Source organism: Topomyia yanbarensis, chromosome 3 (genome assembly GCF_030247195.1).
Source record: "Topomyia yanbarensis strain Yona2022 chromosome 3, ASM3024719v1, whole genome shotgun sequence".
NCBI lineage: Eukaryota > Metazoa > Arthropoda > Insecta > Diptera > Culicidae > Topomyia > Topomyia yanbarensis.
Window position 1 is genome coordinate 226,683,886 of NC_080672.1, and position 16,353 is coordinate 226,700,238.

A 16,353-nucleotide genomic window follows, 5' to 3' on the forward strand; every position below is an offset into this window, starting at 1 on the left:
TGTGCAGAGTTTGATTTGAAGATGTTTCAAAATTAAACGGCAATTAAATTATTCATTTAATAAACAATTTAATTAACGAATTGTTTTGAATCTTAAAGGAGGAAGAAACGAGGACAACCGTACCGACCGGAGATTTATATATCGTTGGGAGTGACTTGGCTAAGAAGGTTAGTGTCACTCCTTTGGTCCTTTGGGATGGGACAGAGATATTTACACCTTGTCCTGGCTTATAAGACTAGGTTAAAGCGCCTTTACTCGCTCTGCGCTAAGGACGAACGAACAATGGTACTAAAATCGAAAACGAAAAAAGCACATTTTCGTCCACACCGTTTATTAGATCTCAATGAAAATCAGTCAACTTATGTCTAATATTGTTGCAGTACTTCTGATTGATTTTCACGAAAATTCTACACACTGTGTTCCCGCCTTCGACTTTCGTATCTCCGTTCATTCGTTCTTAAAATATTTAGATTATTTGTTAGAAGATGCGTCGTCCTCGTCGGACCTTTACGACGAGTGTAATAACCAACACACCACACAGTATAATTTGTTTTAATGTGAATGTGAATGTGAAATGTAAAATTATTAAGAAAAATGAAGAAGACAGGAATTTAGCTTTTGTGCTGTTTACTGGAACTCCTCCGCTTCTATTGCTACAACGACTAATGTCATGAGACGCAATCCTCACCGCATTTTGAAAGAAAAATATTTGTTCTAGCACGGAAACCGATAGAATTATATCATTAGCGGGGAATTGAAAGGAACGAAAAACTTATTTCGTACGCACAACGGATGTGCAAAAATTAGTAGCATCCGTCTCCTACGGAACAAGCTATCACGATGTCCGGTTTGAATATGATGGCCGCCGTCCACTGTGCAATTAAACTTCTGCAAATGTTATTGATTCAATTTTTGACAATTTTTCACGATATTTTCCTCATAACAAAAACTAATTGATATAAAGTAAAATGAGGCAAACCGAATCGAAACTATAGGAGTGACATTTCGTTCCCGCCTGAAATTACCTGGAACTATGTATCCTATATGTAAATAACACTTACCGGTCTCTTGGTGGCACGATTCCTTTTAAAACTTACGGTTGGCACGGATATCCTTTTCAGACTAGCTTGGACTAATCGTAATCCAGTACTTCCAGCATTTTAAGCTTAATTGGCACACCAGTTGAGTCTCCATTAGGATATTTCCTCTATTCCATTGCCATGTGACATTGACCGTTATTAATTCGTAGATGTTCTTTCATCAGAAAGCCTTCAGTGCAGTCTTTTTTGTCCTGCCAGTTGCAAGGATCAGCTGGTTGAACACCCCTCTCAGCGAGCGTCGTCCATTCCGTAATCGTTGTGATCGCCAAACGGGATGGTTTCCCAAAGAACATTCAACCGTTCGTTAAGTTAATTCTGCTATTTAATCCACTTCACTTGACAAGCACCAAATAATGAAAAATGCGATAAAAAGAGTCTAAAACTTGTATTTTTCTAGAATTTTGAAAAGGTATTGTTCACACACAACTTGTTCTATGTATTATGAAAATATTTTGAGCAAAATACTATTCTACCGTATAACTAATCTTACTAATTTCAAGGATCTCTCTTGGTCGGTATCCAACTGGACATAAAACTACTGGCTCATGGTACCAGTGCATTACTTGCGGTATAAATCAGTTTCGTCAACATTTTGTCTATAGAATATGATAATAAGATGGTAATAATATATGCCCTAATCAGGAGGTAAGAAATAGCAAAAGCACTGGTTCTAATAGCTAGTCTGTTCTGTCGAGTCTCGATCTAGATAGGGTAGACGAGCCCTTATTCATCTCATTAGTCAGGATATCACACTATTTCGTTGATAACTCGACTTAGAGTTATTGGATTGCGCTTAAATAGGTATCATCATCTTTGCTTCGTTCCTAAGAAGCAGTACAGTTAAAAAAATTTCCTGGGAAATGTAAAATACTCGCGTTTGAGCGAAGCGAAAAGTCGAGCACAACGTACCCTTATTCATCCTACCATTTGAGCTAATGCGTTGAATAGAGATAGCAGATACTGCTCTAACTAATGTGTTCAAATGGGTGAGATGAATAGAGGTGCTAAGATGAATTAGGGAGCAGTTACCCTACATGCTTTGTGTTAGTAGAAGTAGTTCTCCAGCTCTAAACGTTGGGAATTCACTTAGATATCCGTTGAAATAGAATTTGTTTTTATGTTTTTGAATATAACCATATTTCGCATAGCTCAAAAAACCACACCTCATATTCGTGGATTTTAAATATATATATATATATATATATATATATATATATATATATATATATATATATATATATATATATATATATATATATATATATATATATATATATATATATATATATATATATATATATATATATATATATATATATATATATATATATATATATATATATATATATATATATATATACGCTTATGACACGGCTTTTGTTCAAATGTTTAGTAATGTAGGGTTGACATTAGTGATGGTTGCTGCCATCAACTTGGCAACAAGCACGCTACCAGCATAATGTAAATGCTGGTACCAGAAACTGGCAAGCGTTTGCATTATGCTGGTAGCGTGCTCGTTACCAGCATGCTGTCGTGAGCAGATGCCAACCAGCACTAATGTAAACTGGGCATCCTTCTGGACAAGGACTCGCTATCTCTATTATTTGTTTGCCATTTATCTGTTAGTTTCATTCCAATCGAGCACGAGACATGTCTAAAGTCCTCAATCCGAAGAAAATCGCTTCCAATCCTTTAGCGTTGGTAATGTTTAGTTAAAACTCTCAATACATATAGTCAACCGATCTTCGTAATAAGTGAGAGATTAATGCAGAATAGATAGGAGCTTCAATTGATCTCTTCAAAATTTCTACCATTTATAATCCCAAACTTTAAAAATCGTTTTTCTCGAAAATGATAAATGGCGCTTGTCATAAGATTGCACAACAGTGACGATATACCATGATTTATCGCTATTGTAAAATAAAATTCCTCTCGTATTTCTTCTTTTCAGATGATTGGAGAAATGTGTATGGTAGTTGCGTTCTGCCATGTTTACACCAGATATCTCATTATGTTATGCAGTTCATAATCGCTAATATGATATTTTGCCTGGGTTCAAAGATTCGAGGTATGTGAACTACTACACGACTAGTGAATTTGATCGTTTATACAATGCCTAATTTCAGCTCGTTATATGTCATCAAAACATTCGATCACACATCTTCTGAGTATTGGATGCGGTTGTTATTTGCTATACAATACTGTTGAATACGGACTTTGGTATTGGTTTCTATTGTTTTTTTCTGCTTACCTGTTGTTTAAAGTATCACATATTGTGGAACAATGGTTTGGGTTTGAGTTCGTCATCAGCGGATACTGCATATTATACCTTGTCACATGGTATGTGTTTCTTCTGGTTTTATTTGATGATGATCGTAGTACCCATAATTATTATAATAGTTTAATCTGTTTATTAAATCCATAGCAAATAGGACCGCTATATGTATCATGGCAATGCGGGTTTACTGTACACTCACAATCGACTGAGAAGTTAAGTTTGCAAAAGAGATATCTAATTAGGTTAAACTCATTTTTTCATATGCATCATAGCGGTCGTTCTCTTGAGTACACTAAATTTGTTTTTAAACTTAGATTTTTTCCAATTCTTATAAAAAATTCATGCGGTTCGCATAAACGTAGGAAACATTTTCAGTGTCAAGTTTGACAACTTGAGACAATGTCTGTATGTGTGCTAAACAATGGCTGAACCTATCTTAACGAAACGAGTTTCAAATGTGACAATCTAACGCTATTAATTCGCTTTTGGATATGTTGTTCACTTTCAGAGATTTCGTTAAAACTCTGTTCAGAATCCTATGCCATTATTGGTCGTAATTCGATTTTTCAGAAAATCGTAAGACTTTCTGACTGTCGCACATGTTTGTGGAACCGCCATTCTGAAAAAAACACAAAGAATTAGAAGCAGCTGTCAAAATACAGATGAATCTAATTCTTTGTTTTTTTTAGAAAGAAGATACAACGTATTTCATTTTTTTACCATCCTCAAAACAAAAATCAATTTGAAATGAATTTAATAAAGCTCTTGGATAACTCCAGAGCGCTGTGCCGCACTGGAGCCGTTAGCTTTTCTCTTCATAAGAATAACTTGTAAAGGAGAAAAACCTAGTAAATTTATCAATTCGTTGGATTTTTCGGCCCTACATTGACCTTGCGGTAACTTTTTCAGGATAGCCTTGAATAGTCTATCTATCTTGAAATCATATGAATAAAATTTATATAACTTCTCCGTAAGATACAGGAGAAGTCGTTTGTGGAAAATCAAGCCATCCGCTGTTACTCGACATTCTCCTCTTCGGCCAATCTGAAAAGAGGCTTTCACATCCGGAAGTAACGGCGAAAACTTTCCAAAACGCTTACCACATAACTCTCCGAGCTCTCGATCGCAGCAGTTCTTTTTCCAGTGCCGTGCATAAAGTGAATAAGAATATGTATTGTCAGTGAAGGTCAACCGTTGTTTGAGGCATTCATTGTTCGCCGGTGCCCAGGCTGGTGAAGGGAATACCAGAATAGCCGGACACGCCGCTATATAAGCTTTTTTTTCATTTCCCTTTCCCCCGATCGGTCTCTACTTCTTAGATCCCTTTCCCCTGAATATACGTTTCATTTCTCGTTTACACCACGTGCTACCCTCGTGCCTAAATGGCCAAGGGCGAAGTAGCATTGGATGGGAATGATATTCCCATGGATTTACCGGATAAACCCGAAATTACTCCCTCCCCTGATTCCCCCAGTCCTCCTCGCATTAAAACATACCCACCTAGTTCAAATAGACCCTGAGTGGTCTATTTTCGTCCCATCACGAAATCGCTTAATATTTTAGAGATCTCACGGGAGCTAACTGCCAACTACCCGGCCGTAGCTCAGATAACACGTGTTAGAGCTAATAAGATACGCATATTAGTGAATGACCTCGACCAGGCAAAACAGATTTTTCGCAGCGAGCGTTTTACAACGCAATCCACTGCCATACAAGGTACATACGCCAACCTTGTATGGCAGTGGAGCTCGACGGGCAGAGGCGACGCGTCGGTACGTTCAACCTGTTCATTGAACATTTCATGTTTATATTAACTGTAGAACCCTTCAAAATATTTTCAATGAAGGGAAAAATAAAACACTAAAGTTATTCAGATTTGAACGATAAACCAGCCGGTCTTCAGTAAAATTTCAGAAAATGGTTTCACCAGTTCATCCTCAAACATGCACGCATCTCGTACTCTCACCGCACGCTTTGGATGGAGCAGAAGCAGCAGCATGGGTGATGGCTGTAACAGCAGCCTGAGAGCCATGAACGACGGTTTTTTTATTCTCTTTTGCACCGGTTCAAATCAAATATTGAACCAGCGTGCGGTGTAGCGATGTCCATTAGCTCGTTAGAGCTCTGTGTGCGAAGCGAGAGCGCTTTTTAAAATTTCAACACGCTTCGCAGTTGTGCCATACGTTCACAGCTGTCGGTCGAACGCTTGTTTTCTTGGGTAGTCTAACCAGATGTTTCTGCACTTGGGACATATTAGTTATAAGCACGTATGGATTTGGTTGGTTCAACGAAAGTAATGAACCATCTTTCTGCTTCGTAGAAATTGTTTGTTCTTTGCATTTACACATTGAAAATATGTCTATTGAAAATGTAAAATGGGCATAATGGATTTCATCCGAATCGTTTCACGTTCTATTGCAATAATATTAAAAGTCTCTTTCTTACGACATTTTGCGAGAAAAATGAATTTTTTGGAATTGCATATGGAACATTTAAATTTCGCTCCTGTTTGGTAGAATTAATAGATGATTTCAAACAGGTTAATAAATGTTTCAACTTATCTTATACAGAAGAAGGAATAATTCTTGGTGTAAAAAATAAGATTCTACTTTGGAGGTTAATTCGAATCATAACATGACTTATGAGTATTCAATAATGCCTTTAGACAGGGTTGTTGAAATTTAAGTTGAGAAATCTTTTTCAATACGAAGTAAGTGGTTGCCTATACGGATGTAAATATCTCTTTTGGTTTTTTCTGCGGGACTCTCTTGAATTAGGTATTCCATAAGATGTTTGTTTGATAATTCACCGATGGGTTTTGACAACAAATTTGTTTTGCTCAACTCCCGCGATCAGATAAACCCGTCCGCCGAACATCTTTCGTTGGTACTATTCATTCGATGTTAGAATCGTTGATTTTGAGGGATTTCCCGAGCAAACGAAAAGCCCATAATACCCCCATGGTCATGGGGTTTGACATGGGTGTTTGAAATGGGTTGAAACCATGAAAATACAATCACCATGGTCCGGTAGATCCCATATAAAATACCATATGTTGGTGTATTTATGGGTTATTGAGACCATTTTATGGTATCTTGATGGTTGTGAATTTTGTCACGGACCATATTTAAGGTCTTTTCAAGGGGCTATGTGGTGTTTGAACCCATGAGTATTTGCTCGGGTTTGTGGCATTGAACAGGGTGACGGTGGAACCACGCGTCGCCTCTGTCGACGGGGTCGTCGACGAACCGGGTTTAAAGTGCGGAGACGTGTTGAAGTACGGAGTTGGGTGCTTTAAGGACCCCTCACTTCAAAATGTGAAGATTCTGGAATGAAACGAATTGTATTCAGCAAAAACGGAGAATAATAAGACAACTTATTCATTGTCAGACTCGCTTCGGGTGATTTTCTCCGGGTCTTCCCTCCCGTACTATGTCCTCCTGGATAATGTTCGTCTGTTTGTACCGCGGGTAATGAACTGCAGCAATTGCAAGCAGCTGGGTCACACAGTCACCTATTGTGGCAATAAGAAAAGGTGCATCAAATGCGAGGGAGAGCATGAGGATGACTCTTGCGGTAAAGGAATTGAGAAGTGTATTTCCGCACGATCTTAAATCATGCCCCACGTACAAACAGTGCGGGAATAAAATTAAGCGCTCCCTTAAGAAACGCTCGAAGCGCTCTTATGCAGGAATTCTTAAGAATGCTTCGCCATCTGTCCCTTCCGAAAATTCCTTTGCTCTTTTGGCTGGCGTTGAGCAAGCATCTGACGACCCACGAGAGGGAACATCTTTGGTTAACCTAGGGGAATCCAGGAAGAGGAGAAATTCAGCCTCCCCTAGATTGCCTCGTAAGGGTGCCAAGGTGTCGTCCCCTCAGAGTGCGGCAACTACAATCAATAATGAAATTTTCTGACATAGTTGTGATATGTGCACAGCACATATTCCCGAACCCACAGCAACCCTACATCCTGAAAGACCTCACTAGCTGAACCACGCTGTGAGAAAATAATTCATTCCCACAATATTGTACTGCTTACGCGTCAAATGCAAATGCACGCGCAAGCGGGGTAAAGACCCAAAGGTCTCAAGAATTCTGACATGACAAAAACGTGTCCTGCTCATATTCCAACTCTTAGTTCCGAAGCGCATTCCGCACAAACTGCCTTCTCCGAATTCTCTCCCATTCTTTCAGGTTATTCTCTCTTACGTTGCATTGACCATTCTTTACATAATAGATATACATAACTGACTCCAAGCGCCTCCAGTAGGAAGAATTGTAGACAAGGTAATTGAATAAAACATGCACTGTCTAACTAACAACGGGTGTACGCCTTTCTTCGATGACATCCCGGTGACGTTCTAGTAAAATTATTTAGGAAGAGATAAAACGCCACATGGCGACCTAGTGACAGTGATACGGCCTTAAGGTTGAACAGAGAAAGGAGCAAAAGTCAAAAGTGAGAAAAGCAAAAGGGAAAAGTTTTTTTTTTATATATAATGATCAAGTGACAGTAATACTGCCTTAAGATGAATGATCAAGTGACAGTGATACTGCCTTAAAAGGAAGGATCAAGTGACAGTAATACTGCCTTAAAATAAATGACCAAGTGACAGTGATACTGCCTTAAAATGGGCCTATTTAACTCAAAAAAGTAGTGAATACTGGTGATCACCAAACACAGGTGAACAACCATTTAGAGAACCATACCGATACACTCGAACAGAGTGAAATTAAATTATGGTTAATCTTGGTGCTAGTAGGTGCATAATTCCTACTAGTATTATACAAAATCCATGAAAAACAATCGCGCCGACAGGCATTAAAAGCAGCCAGGAGCGTTGCTGCGATAAACAATGCTTAAAAACAGAGTGAGTGTTAGACACATGCAGTGTTGATAAAAAGAAGAAAAGTGCAAACCAAATAATTAGCTGACCCGGAGAACAACGATGGTGTTATGGAATCCAATTTTACATTTTGTTCATCACATTCGCCTGGAAGCCCGTCAGGAACCCCCGGTTGGTATTAACGAATCCATTTTACATTTTGACACATGTTGCTGAAATTTGAATTAAATTTAAGATTGACAGAAAATATTGGCATTATATGGCAATTAGCGAATGGATATTGAAGTACATAAAGGTGTAATTGATAGCCACATTTCACGCTTAAATTCAATTCTTACCAATCTTAGAAAAGCCCCCAATCGTGCATACAAAAGAAACACTTTGATACTGTTGTTAATGACTTTGCTGCAGCGACTGCCGCAGAGCAGGCAGCAGCTCAGGTTACAGTAGTACGATTCGTCAAATCGCGACTCACTGGAGTTGCACGTCAGGTTATTGTAGGAGCCAATGACCTGCAAGGTATTTTAGACGTGAAGCAACACTGCGAATCCAAAATTACTTCAGACAATATCATTGCAAAATTAAAAGCCGTAAAACAGAAAGAATCAGCAGAATCATTCTGTAGTGCAGTGGAAAAATTAACCGCACAGCTTAGGTCGGTCTACGTAACAGAGCAAATTTCAATAAACAAAGCTAATACGATGGCTACCAAAAAAGGCGTCGAAGCTCTCATAGACGGTGTCAGAAACAATGACACGAAGATTGTTTTGAAGGCTAACTAAAATTACAGATGCTACTGAAAAGCTCATGGAAAATGACAAACCAATCCCTACACAAATGTTCACGATTTATAGTTCTCAACAAAACAACCATGGTAGAAATTTCAACAATGGTCGAGGAAATGGTCGTGGTCATTTCCAATATTACAGAGGTAACCAAAACAACTTCCAAAGGAGTATTTCTAATCGTGGAAATTACAACGGTTATCGTGGAAATTTCCACGGTAGAGGTAATCATAACGGAAGAAGACCTTTCCACCAACGAGGACAGTTGTCACAAAGAGGACATTTCAATCCTCATTATGGAATGTAGGTAGCCCAAAACATTCACCAACAATTGAACCAAACCCCTGTTTTCCAACCAATGCAAAACAATATGCAACCCCCGTTGCCTACCCATCCATCAACACAACAGATACCGCAACCTAATTTTTTAGGTCAAACTCAAGGGCAGTTTATGCCGTAAATTTATCTGCAACCAATTTTGTGCTTTTGAACTTCGAATGTACCGAACAACAATGTAGTTTTATAATAGATTGTGGTTCAGATATTTCAGTTATAAAATCCTCAAAATTAAAATTTCAGCAAAACTATAACCCTAATGACATATGCACTATTTCCGGAATAGGCAACGGTACCATAACCACTTATGGAAGACTTACCACTAATCTGTTAATAGATGAATTTTCGCTTCAACACAAATTATATACGGTAAGCGACAACTTTCCAATTCCCACCGACAGAATTTTAGGAAGGGATTTCTTTACCTCTTATAAGTGTTGTATCGATTATAATACCTGGATCCTGATAATGAATGCTTTTAACACCCGCATTACTATACCAATTTACGAAAAATCACGCACCAAGCAAATCATACCTCCACGATGTGAAATAATTAAAAATCTAAACCTACTTTATCTACCAGAAGATATGGTTACCATATCTATGCAAACTGCATTATTAATAATGAAAACAAGTTTGTAAAGTTCATAAACACAACAAACGAAAATATACTCATCCCAGAAAATTTCATACCGACTATGACACCTCTACGAAATTTTTGTTTCCATAGTCGAACTATTCTACAAAATGGAAACCATACAAGAAACGAACGATTAGTTCGCGAACTTCAACTAAACAATATCGACCCAATAATCAGACCTGGCCTTGAACGTCTTTGTAAGCAATATAGTGACATATTCGCGTTAGAAGACGATAACCTATCCACGAATAATTTCTATAAACAGGAAATTTTGTTAAATGACAAATCTCCTGCTTACATTAAAAATTACCGAACTCCAGAGTCACAAAAACTGGAAATTGATCTACAAGTAAGAAACATGCTAGATTAAAACATTATTCAGAACTCAACATCGCCGTACAATTCTCCCATTCTTCTTGTCCCCAAGAAAACTAATTCTAATGATAAAAAGTGGAAACTAGTTGTCGATTTTAGACAACTGAATAAGAAAATCATACCAGATAAGTTCCCATTGCCTAATGTCTGGATTTCATCAAATCCCGCTACAAGAACATTGTAAAAAAATTACTGCATTTACTGCAGGTAATGGTCACTTTGAATTCAATAGACTACCGTTCGGGTTAAATATTAGCCCTAATAGTTTTCAGCGAATGATGACGCTGGCGCGTAGTGGTCTACCACCTGAATGCGCATTCCTATACGTAGATGACGTAATAGTCATCGGATGTTCACTTAGCCACCATCTGAAGAACCTATCAAATGTTTTTGAGCGCATGAGAAATTGCAATTTAAAGCTAAACCCGAAGAAATGTTGTTTTTTCAAAACGGAAGTAACATTTCTCGGACATCATGTCTCACAAGAAGGAGTACAACCTGATAAGGCAAAGTACTCAATTATAAAAAAAATTATCCATTTCCGAAAAATGCTGACAAAAGGCGAATTATCGATAAAGGGATCCCTAAAAATCGTCTCACGAGGAGAAATGCCATAAATGCTATTAGATTTAGCTCAAAAAATGGCAAACATTTCGCTATTGCAACAAATGATGTGATTTTTAAATACGTCTACATAAAGTTATTTAAGGAAATAGGTAACAAAATTCTTAGGAATGTTGCCATATTATTATTCGAAAAGCCTAAAACTATTGAAACTGGTAGTGAAATAAATCAGATTCTTTATCAGTACCATAACACTCCCCTAGGGGGACATTTAGGAATAAATCGACTTTATAAAAAAAATAAGACCAATTTTTTACTGGCAAAACACGAAACAATCAATAATAAACTATGTTGGAACATGTGAACTTTGTAAAAGGAACAAACACTTTCCACAAATAAAAACACATACTGTAATAACAACAACAAAACCATTCAAAGTAGTAACGTTTGATACTATCGGACCATTTCCACTTTCAGTAAATGGAAATCGCTACGCAGTATCAATGCAATGCGACTTCACTAAATTTATCATACTAGCACCCGTTCCAGACAAAGCAGCAACAACTATGGCAAAAGCTTTAGTTGAACAATGTATATTAATATTTGGACCGATATCTAAAATTAAAACAGATCAAGGTACAGAATTCAAAGCGATCTTTGATGAAGTTTGCAACATGCTAAAAATAACACATACTTGCTCAGCCGCCTACCATCCACAAACAATAGGAGCGTTAGTGAGGAATCATAGGTGTTTGAACGAATACCTACGAAACTTCTGCAACGATAGGACTAATGATTGGGATAACTGGATACCTTACTACAGTTTTTGCTATAATACGACTCCTAATCTTGATCACAATTACACGCCATTCGAACTAGTTTTCGCCCGTAAAGCCAATATTTTTGAATCAATATCGACAGAAATAGCTCCATTATATAACTATGAATCTTATAAAAATGAAATGAATTATCGATTACAAGTAGCGCATGCACAAGTATTAGATGCAATCAAAAAAGTAAAAGAAAACAGAACTCGCAATTTAAACAAAAATGTTCAATCAACTGATATAAAGATAAATGATATAGTATATTTGGCACAAGAGAATAGAACTAAACTTGATCCGGTTAATTCAGGTCCATATAAAGTCATAAGTACAACCATATCAAAAGCCACAATTATCAATAGTCAAAACAAATGTACCGAAGTACATAAATCCCGACTTTTAAAATTTAAAAGCTAAACTTTTCCTTTAAGGGGGATGGAGCATCAGACGACTTGTAAAAATACAGTGAAAACCTTAAGCCTTAAATTCGTTACAGATAACAGTGATCGAACGACAAATAAATTATAATGCTACAATAGAACTTTCAACAAACCAAAGGTAAAACTCTGTACGCAACTAAACGAGACATAATAAATTTTGTGAGAGGCACCTGGAGTTAAGTTATGAACATTCTTTGTTCTACGAACAAATTCCTTTAGGGGGATGGTGTGATATGTGCACAGCACATATTCCCGAACCCCCAAAGCAACCATCCATCCTGAAAGACCTCACTAGCTGAACCACGCTGTACGAAAATAATTCATTCCCACAATATTGAACTGCTTACGCGTCAAATGCAAATGCACGCGCAAGCGGGGTAAAGACCCAAAGGTCTCAAGAATTCTGACATGACAAAAACGTGTCCTGCTCATATTCCAACTCTTAGTTCCCAAGCGCATTCCGCGCAACCTGCCTTCTCCGAATTCTCTCCCATTCTTTCAGGTTATTCTCTCTTACGTTGCATTGACCATTCTTTACATAATAGATATACATAACTGACTCCAAGCGCCTTCAGTAGGAAGAATTGTAGACAAGGTAATTGAATAAAACATGCACTGTCTAACTAACAACGGGTCTTTCGTCTTTCTTCGATGACATCCCGGTGACGTTCTAGTAAAATTATTTAGGAAGAGATGAAACGCCACATAGTGGACTTAATTTTCACAGTTTTCAATGTTACTGATCCTCTTAAAAGGATTCTGATAAATTTTCTCCCTATGGTGCAAACATTTTTGAAACAGTTGACTGCTCTAAAATATTAAGCGATTTCGTGATGGTCCGGAAATAGACCACCCAGGGTCCATTTGAACTGGGTGGGTATGTTTTAATGCGAGGAGGACTGGGAGAATTTCGGGTTTATCCGGTAAATATCATTCCCATCCAATGATACTTCCCCTCGGCCATTTAGGCACGAGAATAGCACGTGGTGTAAACGAGAGATGAAACTTATATTCAGAGGAAAAGGGTCTAAGAAGTAGAGACCGATCGGGGGAAAGGGAAATGAAAAAAAATACTTAGCTTATACAGCGGCGTGACTTAACCATCCTGGGTACCGGCGAACAAAGACTGCCTCAAACAACGGTTGACCTTCGCTGACAATATATATTCTTATTCACTTTATGCACGGCACTAGAAAAGAACTGCTTCGATCGAGAGCTCGGAGAGTTATGTGTCAGTTTTCAGATTAGCCGAAGAGGAGAATGTCGAGTAACAGCGGATGGCTTGATTTGCCACAAACGACTTCTCCTGTATCTTACGGAGAAGTTATATAAATTTTATTCATATGATTTCAAGATAGATATTCGCTACGACTCTCCCGTCTTGGCATGAGGCAGTCCACTTATACGCCTATACACTCACTCTTCTGTCTTGCTTCGGGGTGGCTGGGTTTACTCCTTACGCGGTTGCCATTCGCTGCGCCAAACCTGCCTCGGCATGAACAGACCATTCACTCCCGTTTTTTGCGCTTGGCCTTTTTCGCTCCAGCTAACCAATCACTAGTTAGCCGTGCCCGTCGTCTGTTGCTCGGTTCGCCAGATTACCTGTAGCCTACTGGCAATCTGGATGGTAGCAGCCGAGACTGCGTTCCACTTCTCCACCGATTGACACATCCGCTGAATAAGGGTATCAGGGGTTGTGTCCCAGCCACAGACGTCAAGCATTGCACTTCTTTCGACGTCGAACCGATGACATACGAACAGTGTTCGGCAGTTTCGTCTACACCTGGGCAGTCCGGGCAGACTGGGACCTCCGCGTGCCCGAACCTGTGGAGGTACTGTCGGAAACAGCCATGGCCTGACAGGAATTGTGTCAGGTGGAAGTGAACTTCCCCATGGGGTCTTCCCACCCAGCTCGATATATTAGGTATCAGCCGGTGGGTCCACCTACCTTTCGAGGAGTTGTCCCACTCACGCTATCATCTGGCGACCGAGGTCACCCTGGTACGCTCGCGGGCTCCCCTATTTCCACGTAGCTCAAAGCACTCCTCATCTTCACGAATGACCAGCCCGACTGGCATCATGCTCGCTATCACGCAGGATGCATCGTGTGATACCGTGCGGTAGGCAGATATCACTCTGAGGCACATCACGCGGTAGATGCTCTCCAGTTTCTGTAGGTAACTGGTTACCCTCAGTGCTCTTGACCATGACGGGCCGCCGTACCTGAGGATAGATACGGCAACGCCTGCCAGTAACCTAAGTCTACTGGCGCACACCTTTGAGCTGTTGGACATCATTCTCGATAGGGCCGCAACAGCAGTCGACGCTCTCTTGCATGTATAGTCGACATGGCTACCGAAGGTCAGCTTGTCGTCTATAATGACTCCGAGAGACTTCAGACTTCGCTGTGAAGTGATCGCGACTTCTCCCACATGGATAACTGCATGTTGTGCCGACTTGCGGTGGTTGACGATAACTACCTTCGTCTTATGATGAGCGAGCTCCAGGCCTCTCGCGCTCATCCATTCCTCCACCGTGCTGATCGCGTGTTCTGCGGTTAGTTCTACCTCAGGAATTGACTCCCCGTAGACCTCCAAGGTTAAGTCGTCGGCAAAGCCGACGATCTTGACCCCAGGAGGGAACTTCAGTCTCAGAACCCCGTCATACATGAGGTTCCATAGCACCGTGCCTAGGATCGAGCCCTGCGGGACTCCGGCGGTAATCGGAACCCTTTTCTGACCGGCATCGGTCTCGTATAGCAGTTCTGGAAGTAGCTTTCCAAGATCCGGTACAGACCCACCGGTAGGCTAAGCCGGTGTAACGAGAGCGCGATGGCATCCCAGCTTGCGCTGTTGAATGCGTTCTTCACGTCGAGTGTCACTAACGCACAGTATCAAATACCTCGCCTTTTTCGTTGGATCGCTATCTCGGCAGTATTTATCACTGAGTTGAGAGCGTCCACTGTGGACTTACCCTTCCGAAAGCCAAACTGGTTGCTTGACAGACCGTCCGTACCTTCCGTGTACGGGGTTAGCCTGTTGAGGATGATCCTCTCAAGCAGTTTGCCAGTCGTGTCGATCAGACAGATTGGTCTGTACGCCGATGGGTCGCCTGGCGGATTCCCGGGCTTCGGTAACAGCACCAATTTCTGCCTTTTCCATCTATCGGGGAAACATGTTCGGGTTCGCTATGATCGCTGCCTTGAGAGCGTTGTTTGGAACTCCATCCGGCCCTGGAGCTTTGTTCATTGCTAGGGATTTAGCCACTGCGAGTAGTTCTTCATTCGTCACTGGAGCCACCATTTCGACCGTGCCCGCACTGTCTCGTAGTGCAGGTGGGCAGGGGCTTGTGGCTCGAGACGGGAAGAGTACTTCGATAATCGTTGCCAACCGGTCCGGAGACCGTGCTGGGGGTGCCCCCTTTGGTCTTGGCCATCACAATCCGGTAGGCGTCACCCCACGGATTCGCGTTGGCACTCTCACACAGGTTGTCGAAACACGCTCTCTTGCTGCTTTTAATAGCCTTGTTAAGGGCCAATTTCGCAGCTCGAAACACTTCACGGCGGTTCTCTCTTGCATCCTCGGCGCGAGCTCTTTGCATCCTACGTCTAGCTCTGAGGCAGGCTGACCGTAGAGCTACAATCTCGGCACTTTACCAGTATACCGGGCATCTACCGTTTCTTGGCAGTGTTTTTCTCGGCATAGTGGCGTCACACGCGCGTGATAGAACAGCTACCAGCGCATCCCCGCTTAGACTGTCGGTGTTGGCCTACAGTCCCAGGGCCGCGGTGAAAGCTTCGCTGTCGAAGGGATTGGACTTCTACCCGCGTACCTGACAGGGATCTCCCGCCCTCGGATGCTGCACACCATAGTTGATCTTAAAGCGGATTGCTAAATGATCGCTATGTGTGTAGCCTTCGTCTACCCTCCATTCCATGCCTGGAGCCAGACTCGGGCTGGCAAATGTTAGGTCAATCCACGCCTCCACTGCGTTTCTACGGAATGTACTAGTGGAGCCATTATTAGCTAGCACAGTATCGAGTTTCGCAAGCGCCTCCATTAGCGCTTTTTTTTTTTTTTTTTTTTTTTTTTACAATGGAGAAGACCTTTATGTCCTAGCCCAGTACACGTGCTAACGGTAGGGTCCAATCTACCACACGGGGTG

The 16,353-nt window shown here is 40.6% G+C and overlaps 1 protein-coding gene across 3 annotated transcripts in view; it reads left to right on the forward strand.

Annotated features, from left to right (window-relative positions):
• The window catches only part of LOC131688809 (protein-serine O-palmitoleoyltransferase porcupine), a 602,121-nt gene that overhangs the window by 152,591 nt on the left and 433,177 nt on the right, over positions 1–16,353 (forward strand). For 2 of the 3 annotated variants that reach the window (XM_058973344.1, XM_058973347.1), the window contains exon 2: positions 3,052–3,168. Coding sequence is in view for 1 of the 3 variants with exons in the window: in XM_058973346.1 (XP_058829329.1) it covers positions 3,052–3,168; positions 3,227–3,440 (331 nt within the window). In the remaining 2 variants the exon portion in view is untranslated. Of the gene's footprint in view, positions 1–3,051; positions 3,169–3,226; positions 3,441–16,353 lie in introns of all 3 variants that reach the window. The other variant, XM_058973346.1, reaches the window with a different exon arrangement.